This window comes from Dipteris shenzhenensis, chromosome 12, assembly GCF_047967505.1.
Source record: "Dipteris shenzhenensis isolate YYH24624 ecotype China chromosome 12, Dip_SZ_1.0, whole genome shotgun sequence".
NCBI classification, from domain to species: domain Eukaryota; kingdom Viridiplantae; phylum Streptophyta; class Polypodiopsida; order Gleicheniales; family Dipteridaceae; genus Dipteris; species Dipteris shenzhenensis.
Genome location: NC_141607.1, coordinates 30,474,531 through 30,484,888, shown reverse-complemented (window position 1 = coordinate 30,484,888; position 10,358 = coordinate 30,474,531). Strand labels below are relative to the sequence as shown.

The following is a 10,358-nucleotide window of genomic DNA, read 5'->3' as shown; positions in this document are numbered from 1 at the left end:
GTTGTCAAAGCTCTTTTTCGGCACCGGAATGTTTATAAGCATGCTTATAAACATATGTATATAAATAGTCCTCATATGTGCACAAGCATGTGCGTGGTGTGGTCGCAAAAGCTTACAAGCACCTCAGGACAAGCCCTAGGTTCATTCCCCAAAACCTTTCGCACTTTTGTGGAGTCAACTGGGTAGTAGACTATTCAAAACTTTGCATAGGACAAACAGCCTACATTTATCCCTACGCGGGTGAACGGGAGTGTGAGTGTGGAGTGTGTGTGTGTTCGATCACCAGGAGAGGACCGGGTGATGGGATGAGTGATGGAAAAAATAAAAACAATAAAATCTTCAAGGCCCGGGTGATGATGGAAAAATAAAGTGTTAGCACATGATAGGAGAGGGAATAGGATTCCACTTTTTCCATTGCCAATTATGCGTGCGAGTGCACTGGTATGCCTTTAAAAGCAGCCTCTCTTTCTTGCAAGGCCATAGAGCAATGGATGATCGCCCTGCAATGCTTGTGTTTCGTTTTTACTGTGCATTAGTTGCCATCTGTGTAGCTGCCGCTACACCCTATCAAAAACCTGACGCGCTCCCTATCGACGGAACGGTTCACCAACTACCAGCAGGAGGGTATAACGCAACGTCGATCGCGAACAGTGGACCGTCTGCATACTATGGAGACTCCTACGATTTCTCAAAGTCCTCACGTAAGAACCTTAGCGATTTACTCGACATAGGGGCAATCCTTGAGGCAGACAGAGTTTCCCCTGGAATCCACATCCCCACATTGGACGGCGTTTCCGCTTCATACACATTGGCTAGGAACCTCTACGCCATGAAATTTGTAGCCTATGATCTGAACATGACCAAACTGGAGTATGTGGATGCCATGGGCAGCTCCTTCACGGTGATAAATGTCTTGCTCCAATCGTTCACGTGTAACGTAGTAATACAGTATTTTGATGTGTGGCGGCGCTCTCTTGGTTTGAAGGTGAATTCACTTGACTCTTGTAATTACTAATGATCCACCTGCCACCTTTTTTTTCATTCTCCAGATGCAGCTGCAAATCTTTCTGCAATGGGAGGAATGGTTTCCTTTCAATGATTCACAATCACAGCCCTGTGCTCAAGTTTGTGACACTACTGGCACTGTAATTGCTGACGAATGCTGTGATGGTGTATGGTTACCGACTCTACGACTTCCCGATGCACAGGAAGTCACCAATTTGGACTCGATCGTCACAGATGGGAAGGGATCCTTCTTCGCTCCTAATGGTGATAAAAGTTGCCGGATGCCTTTCCAGTTGGACAGAACTATGGATACAGTTTCCAATTGCTATCGGCAACGCTTTTGGGAAATCACGGTGAACGCAAAATATGGAGCTGAGATGAGTTTTCGACACTTTCCTTTTGATTTTCAATATCTCTCCATGGAGATGAAAAATCCTTTTTCCTCTAGAATATGGTTTCAATATCTCCCGGGCTCTTTGGAAGCAAGAGCCAGCAATTTAGTCCAGCAACTGTCTTCAGGTAACTCATGACACTTCGCAGCTCTTCTCTTCCGAATACTTAGAAATTGCCCGGCATGCATTGTTGCGAATTCCTTTCCGATACACAAGCTGAAATTGAGCACCTTTTTCGATCTTGGAGATCCGAAAGATCCTGTTCTTTTTTTTCAAGAAACAAGCGTCTGTAGAGAGACCTGTTTTCTTTACAAGATACATGATTTTTAACGCATCCAACATAATGGCCTTATACCGTCCGTACTTTGCTTGTTTTGTTTACAGATGTTGCAAGCTCGGGTTGGAATATATTCGACGTCAAAATCTTCCCCATCTGTGATGTGTTAAGCTGGAAGGAAACATTCTTGACAATGGATAGTCTCCTCCTGCGAAATAGCGCTCCTGCAGGATATCATAGCCAAGCGGACGACATCAAACAACATTTGAACGAGCTCAAATGTCCGCCGTCGAGAGCCTTGTCCAATACAGCTTTGGCCGACCCGACAAACACTTCGTTCTTTTACTCAATGCACCAAGATTACTCCCAAAGACTAAGCGACACTTTCGACACCTATCTTGCATGCCTTGTGAAGAAAGAGGCTCAAGTTTATCGTTCTAATAGCACAACAGATTTAGGCGACAACCTGGGATGGATTTACTTCAAGGATCCCGACCTCAACCGCGTATCGTTGACATGTCTCATAGATGCCATTGTCAACTTGACGACTCCAGGCATACGAGTTACCATCATCGTCCGACGCTACTTTATGTGAGGCACCACTGGTCGTGATTAACTTGAACTGATGAAATAGGGCCTCTAATCTACTATGATTTCAAAGAAAAAGGAAAAGAAACTTGAACTTATAGCCCCTAGCTAGGGGCCTCTACTATTGATTCTGTTGTTTTGGCGGCTGCAGGTATTATCTGGTGAAGCTGGTCCTGCCTATGATTGTGACTGTGCTGTTTGCATTCACGGCGTATGCGGTAGGAATTGAGAAAGTAGATACCCGGTTGATGGTGGTGGTGCCAGCAGCCATTTCTCTCACAGCCCTACAAGTTACGGTGGTGGCCACTGACGTACCCACCGTGTCCTATATCGTTCCGACAACCTGGCTTATGCTTTCCTCATACTTCATGCAATTGGTGATAGCCCTGGAAAGTATACTTGTCTATACACTCTTGTACGTTCCCCTCCCCTTCTTGACTTTGGCATTTTGAAAGCTAAAATGATTTGGTGGGATTTTATTTCGTCCATCTCCTATGAAAAATTAAAATAGGGCTTCCTTTAAATGTTTATTCTATTCATGTTTTCCCCTTTTTTGCCCTGCCCTCAAGGGAGGCTTAAGTGGAAACGATGGCCCTTGAAAGCCAAATTGCTTAGTTTTGTATTTACTTTATTTTTCGAAGTGAAATTGCTTATTTTTATATTTATTTTATTTTTGGGGAGAGTACTTGGCACTTCCACCATTTTCTCCCACTTCTTCTCATACTCTCTCTCTCTCTCTCTCTCTCTCTCTCTCTCTCTCTCTCTCTCTCTCGTCTCCCCCCCACTCTTGTTGATCTCATCTCCAAGCCCATATTATCGTGACATAGCCTAGAAGCTGCACCCTTGCTCCAAGTCCTTTTGGGCGGGCCTTATGAATGACAAAAGTCATTTAACTTGTTTTTTCAATTTGAACTTTTAAGCTTACGGTAAAGCAAGAATTATTGCTACCTTTTCCTTTTTCACTCTTTATGCTATGCCTTTTGCTCCTTCTTCCTCTTTACTTCTCTCTTTGAACCTTATGGGCAAAAGTATTACATGGAGTTTGTCCTTTCATGTACCTATTTTTAAATATTCAATACAACCACCTTTCATGATTTTTAAAAATACTTTGTTTCTTTTTAAAAAACCCAAAGAATCTTACAAATTGCTTGCAAGCTCATCGCCTCTTTATCATGTAACCCTTTGTAACTTAGGATATGAAAGTTAGTTTTCACTGACCAGTCAAACCTCAATGTATTTAGTTTGCCCAAGGCAATCTTAGGCTTAGATCAAAAAGGTCTAGTAGATACTTTGGTTGACTTGTCTCATAAAAGTTCTTCTATACTTGTGAAACCTCACAATGTTTAGTTTGCCCAAGGTAACCTTAGGCTTGGATCAAAAAATTCTAGTAGATACTTTTGGTTGACTTCTCATAAAAGTGATTTTACACTTTCAATCTTTTTCTTGAAGTCTTACTATCAAAACTCTTGTGCATAGTTAGAACCCTCAGTTATTATTACTTTAATTTTGGACTACCTAGAGAGTTTTCCTCCTCCTTCAAAGGTCTTATTATAATGCTACTAATGTTTGTTTTCTTTTGAAAATTTAAACAAGAGTAACTCACATACCCATGCACCCACAGTCCACAATAGGAGGTTGCCATCCCATTTCCAAGTATCAGCCACTTTTTATTAAAGGTAGTACCACACCATGGGATAAATAAGCAAGGTTACCAATCAACTTAAATGGTGGTGGAAGAATGCCCTAAACAACCAACAATCAAAGCTTTAACGTAGCTTTCGATCACCATCCCCAAGCCAAACCATGTGTCCTTCAATTTTGGTTTCGCACTAGCCCTCCTAAAGCATTGTGCATCTGTAGTGAAATGAGTGACCAAGTTGAAGATCATAGACAAATGCAAATATTGTGATGAACATGGGAGGGCAACCCTAGCATGTCTACCTGCATATGCTACCACCTCGACCATAACTTTAAAATGGTTTTAAATCAATGCTTGCAGGAAACTACAGGGAGAAAACGGCCAGCTTCGAGGATGCAACGCAAGATTGAAACAATTATTAGAATGGGTTAAGCCAACAAACATTGATTGGTGTTTGTTTATAATATTCATTATCAGCTACACCATTACAACTCTTGTTTGCATGCTTGATCCCTTTATGAAACATCCTAAAAATTTAGATGATGGCATTAGCATTTGGAACATTGAATGAAAATCTAGATATGATCCATACACAGTTGTAGCTTGCTTGTACTTTAAAGGGATTGCATACTTATTTTGTCACACCACAATGTCTTGAGGATGGAATTAGAAGAATATAATATGTTTTCCTATGTAAAGGAAATCTCCCAAAAATTGACAAGTTAAGATGAATTCTAACTATAAAGCCTGAGTGCAATGAAAACCTTAGACATGGCTTTTGGCATTAAATTTTGAGCTTATTCTAGTATTGAGCAAGGATTACGTTCATGTTTTCATGTTTGCATCAATGGGTTATTAGCATTCGTTAATTACTCTTCCAAGTAGCGTGAAAACAACCTGATCACATAGTTTACAAAAAATAATCACCAGAAAATAGGATAAAAGTACCGCCGGTACACAAGATACTACCGACGGTAGTGCTCACATTACCGGTTGTAATATTAATTATCACAATGGTGTAAATACCAACGGTAATATACACCACCGGGATAATTAATATTACCATCAGTAATGTGAGTACTACCACCGGGAGTATCTTGTGTACCGGCAGTACTGTGGGTTGTAGATTCCTAGTTTCCCGTGTGCCACGAGGCTATATATATTGGTGGAAATGGCAATAGAGGCTCATCATTCGATCCGGTTGTGGTTCATATCCCGATAAACCTTTTGGTAAGTTGGGAAAGAAAGTGAACCATGATTTGGATCTGAATAGTTGTAAGGCTAAGTGGGTTAGAGTGAGTCAACATTCATTATACCTATGGGTGTGGTATGCTCCTCCGATTCCTTGCGTCTTGGAGAAATTGTAGTCCACGAACATGAGGGCTAGTGGATGCGAGTGTTTGTTGTGTGTCCTTGAGGGTGGTCTATACTCTGACTCCTTGAGTTTTGGAAAACTTACATACCACGATCATGAGTGCCAATGAATGTGATTGTTAGTGAGTAGTCTTGACTCTTAAGCTAAGGGCCTTAGGTATGGAGAGAAGGGGGAGACAAGATGGCAATGATTTGAGCAAAAATAGGGCACGTGTTGTGACTACAAATGCACAATCAAAAATGCCTGAAATTAGAAATGCTCATCCACAATCTTCAAGATGACTTGTGACTAGGCAAACTGTGGATGCATCAAGTCATGACCATGCCAGTATTCATATGCCTGAAAATGTTCCCGAGGTTGAAGAGGGAGTTGTGAAAGAGGATCTCATTGTCGAAATGGGCACTACCCCAACACTTGATCAACCCTGTGAGGTTGTTAACCAAGATACGGGGAGAGGATTTATGTGGGTGTCACAACCCTCTCAAAGATTTGTTCCACGTGCACAAGGGGAAAATGTAAGTCACATGGTCAGAGTGGGACTTTGTTATTAATGTTGGTGACTACGTTGAGTGGAAGTGAAAGTATTGTGGAATACAAAAATTTGGGGAGCACCTCACATAAGAGTCCACTTGCTTGGTGACTCAAGAAAGAGCATTCAGCATTGAGCGGGCCCAAGAGATGCTGCAGCAGTGCTCGCACCTTGACAGAGAAGTTGCAAGCTTTTGGAAAAATACAAAGAAGATCAATTTGGGAAAGTCATAATAAGTGGAGTGAGAGTGGATTAGAGTCTATAAGCATACATGGTGATGGAAGTACAAGTGTTGCAAGCTCCCATGCCAAAACTCCTTGTGTGGACACTAGCATGCAAGATAGATCGGCACCTATGGCTCGTGAAGCTAGATTGGAAATTGCTACTCCTAAATTGAGGCAACCCACAATAGTTGAGAGCATCCAGGTTCAAGACTTGGAGAATGCACAGTATGTACTTGGTAGATCAATCTTGTGGTTAGGATATCCACTGAGTATGGTCGATAATGATGATATGTGAGCTACATGGAATTGCATTGCTAACTATGGGCTAGGTTTCAAGCCGCCTTCTTACCACACATTGCGGAAATTGTACACTTCTCCCCGTTGAATTTATTTGTCCCCATGTTTTCATGGGATATTGCATTGTTTATCTTATCATTGTCAAAGTCAAATACCGCATAGTCCTTTGTTGATTTCATTCTTGTCTTTGAAGTAATCTTCAGACCATTTGAGTCAATATCCATGTCATCCATGTATAAGCCAACACTTTCGAACTCTTTGCACTCCTTGACAGTGTGTATGAATTCATCCACTCTAGATGAGGCATCACTTCTGAAACCTTTTGCTTTATTGGTACCAATGAACTCATCCACTCCCAACAAGCATAAAATGCCATGCTTTATTGAATGTGATGGTTATATCACCATGTGGGGAGGCCTTCCACAAATTGATTGATGCCTCACATGTAAAGAAGTCAAGAACATATATGGCTAGTGTGTTATCCAAGGTTATAAGAGAGATAGGCCCTAAAAAGGTTCTTAAGGTTGTCATGGATAATGCCAAGGATTGTAAAAAGGAGGGAGGAATATTACAAAGGGAGTATACCAATTTATATGGATCTGCGTGTTGTACACATACTTTAAATCTTGCATTGAAAGATTGGTATAAACAAGTGCCATGGTTCAAAGAGATTGTTTGTGAGGCTCGAGACATCATCAAGTTAGTACGATCAAAGCAATGTCTTGAAGCAATCTTTATGTCTTGTGATGGTTCTACCACGTTGCAATTGCCAACAACCACAAGATTTGCTACATACTTCTACACTTTGCAATCTCTGGTGAAATATAGGAGTTTTCTTATAGAGACATTTCATTGTGATGCATTTGAACGATGGATGTCAGAGTTGATCGATAGGGCAAGAAATGCATGACCTAAAAGAAACATTGGGATCCCCTGCATTATGGAAACGGTTTGAGGATGCCACTAATCTATGAAACCTACTTTATATTCACTTAGGGCATTGGACTCAAAATCTCCAACAATCGAAAAAGCATGGATGCACTTTTGGAGTATTGAGCAAGCTCTTATTGCGAGGAATCCCCCTGCTCGCTCGGGCCAAGAGAATGAGAGAAGACCATTTAATGCTACAAAATGCAAGGAATTGTGGCAATTGTGTAGGCCACGATGGGAGCAAGATCATAATCCATTGCATAGTGTTGGGTACCTTTTAGAGTACCCCAACTAGTGGAATATGAAGCCCGAAGAGATCCCAATTGTTATGCATGACTTTCATAAGGTGGTGCGACAATATTATCCCCACAACCATGAGTTTGCAAAGTGTTGTAACGAGTTAGCCAAGTATCAATGCAAGGAGGGGTTGTTTGCATCGAGCGATGTTCAAGCATTGGCAGAAACTACATCTGCTTGGAAATGGTGGATGATGAATGGTGGCACGTGTGAGCTTCTATGCCGGTTGCAATGAGGGTTCTTTCTGAGACATGCTCAAACTTAGGCTCAGAAGAAACTTGAGTCATTACAAGTACATTTATATTACTTTACGAAATAGACTTCTAGAGGATTGGGCTGAGAAGTTAGTGTACATCTATGCCAATCATAAAATCCCAAAAACATTAGGAGATGTGGGATATGAGGAGAAAGTTCCAAAATGGGCCTACGATATCCCGCCAGATGCTATACAACCTGAAGCAGTCCCATCGTTGCAGATTCCAAAACCCCAAGAAGAGGATGAAATTGGACTGATGGTGCAACATCCGAGGAGGATGAATCTGATGAAGATGAAGGAAATAATATTCACCTTCCACATGGGTGTGAAGATGAGAACATTGATGATGAACATGATGAGGATAGTGACTCGTGAATTGTGGCAATGCTGGCGATAGGGTTTTGAATGTCCCATTGTATTGTGAATGTGTTCTTGTTTTGTGATTGCAGGTTGCGTTTTAGGGTTGGATAAGAATTGTCTTGTTGTGCATTGTAAATATCTTGTGTTTAGGGTTTGGGCTTTGATTCTTCTGTGTCGCCATCGCATAGGCTTCTGGGTGGTAATGCTAATTTTTGTGCTCTTGACCAAGTTCAATTGATCAAGATCATGGCAACTGGCATACCACTCTCTCTCATATGCAATAGAATCCAATGCGATGACGTGCGGAAGAAGCACATGCAAAGTTTAATTTCTTGCCTTTGGTAACATTTTTCTTTAATAACTTTAGAGATAAGTTTTAATTGTGTGTGTGAGAGAGAGGGAGAGTGCTTGTGGTGAAAGTGCATATAATTATATTTCAATGGCAAATAGAAAATGCTTTTAAAGTTTACTTTATATAGTTTATCATGATTCAAAGTTTAAAGTTTACTTTATATAGGATTGCATAATGTTTCAAATTCCAAATTCCAATTGATGCATGGGTTTAGGTTTTAAGTCATATGATGGATCGTGGATGCATGGGTTTAAGTTTGAAGTATTAGGATGGATGCAAATGAATATGACCATTGGATTATATTTGTTTTCAATTAACCATAACCTTCCTTAAATTATTTATTATGAAATAATATATTGACACTATTCCAATTGACGACTTAAGGATTGCATGTGACTTTTGGATTGCATGTGATGGATTTCAGAATTGCATAGTGCAAAATAATTATGAACATTGGATGCATATAAATTAATCATTAAGCATTTAAATAAATGAATTCCACTTGATCATATAGTACACCATCATAGAACTTCAATGAACTTAAAGCAAAGGCATACATTTCCATCATAAAGAGATTGTATACATATATTTCCATCATAAAGAGAATGTATAACTTCATTCAATGTCATGGTCTTGGATACAGCTGTCCTAATCCCAACACCATGTACAATGCCATTGATAAATGGGCTTTACAAAGTGGACAAATTGATCTAGTTGGCAAGTAATCTACTAGACAATAAAGATGAAATTTATGGCCGCAAGGTAGAGAGTAATAGCCAGTACAATTATCAAACAAGCATTGGCATATTGGGCACAAGAAATTGCATGGGCTATTGGAGGGAAGGGGTTCCACAGCATATGGTTGTGAGGATGGATGGCAACAAATAGCTAACCGCACCTCCACGCTTGCATCTCCGATTAGTGTTGCATGTGCTTTGTGGGCCTCTTGCGAGAACTGCATGTTGAGGTTCTCCAAGCTCTTCAATTGGGCACGTAGAGGAATAATCTCATTCTACAACTCTGGCTCGGTTCGCGGTCTTTCAATTTCTAGGCATTGGTCCTGTTCGAACTGGGCCACATTCTCTTCACGAAGTTGCACCACTTGTTGCTCCAGTGAGCCATGTGCACCCTCCAATGCCATGGGCAATTTTGATTGGGTGATCATCACTTCTGTACCATCGCTTCATTATGGTGTGTGGGCTTTCCATATACCTCGATGTAGATTTGCCTGGCATTTTGCCGAATTTGTTCATCTCGGCAATTGGCTATCTTCCACCTCCCATGCTGGTCCAAATCTTGGGTTGGGCTGCTTCCATCTCCCTCTATTCTTTTGCATCTCCTCACCTGACTGCCTGAGGCTGCCTCTTCATTTGCCTCTAAGGGCGAGATTGCCTAGAGCTCTTGTTTGGAGACCAGCTTGTTTACTTCTTTCCATTGCATGCCTGCAAAACCAATGCCCATGGTGTCGATTGCTAGTCAGATACTTATAGGCAATATCTTTAAACAAAATTAAATTATTAAACATATAGACCTCCAGGCTAAGCGTACATGGATGTACTCACAATAGTCTCTGGCACATGCTCGAGCACTGTGCTACCAACCCTATGTAGCTGCTTGAACTATAATCGTTGATGCTCGGCACGTTGAGCCTCCTCTTGTATCAATGGACACTTGCCTACTATTCTGGAGACTTCCTCCTCCCTGTACGGAGGAGGAGTATCGTCTTCTTGTAACATTTTTGAATAGTGTAGTGTAGATACTATAGTTTGGATAGCACAGTATAGATAAATGCCCTGAGTGAAGTATGCAAAGTCTACATGCATCAAATTCAATATTT

At 41.0% G+C, this 10,358-nt stretch overlaps 1 protein-coding gene across 1 annotated transcript; it reads left to right on the top strand.

Moving 5' to 3' along the window:
* The first annotated feature begins 487 nt into the window (after nucleotides 1-487).
* Nucleotides 488-4,537, top strand: LOC147896080 (uncharacterized). The gene is made up of 5 exons (XM_087382213.1): nucleotides 488-901; nucleotides 1,050-1,524; nucleotides 1,782-2,265; nucleotides 2,414-2,677; nucleotides 4,262-4,537. The coding sequence occupies exons 1-5, from the start codon at nucleotides 488-490 to the stop codon at nucleotides 4,470-4,472; spliced, it is 1,848 nt and encodes a 615-aa protein (XP_087238339.1). The 3' UTR covers nucleotides 4,473-4,537.
* The last annotated feature ends 5,821 nt before the right edge of the window (nucleotides 4,538-10,358 follow it).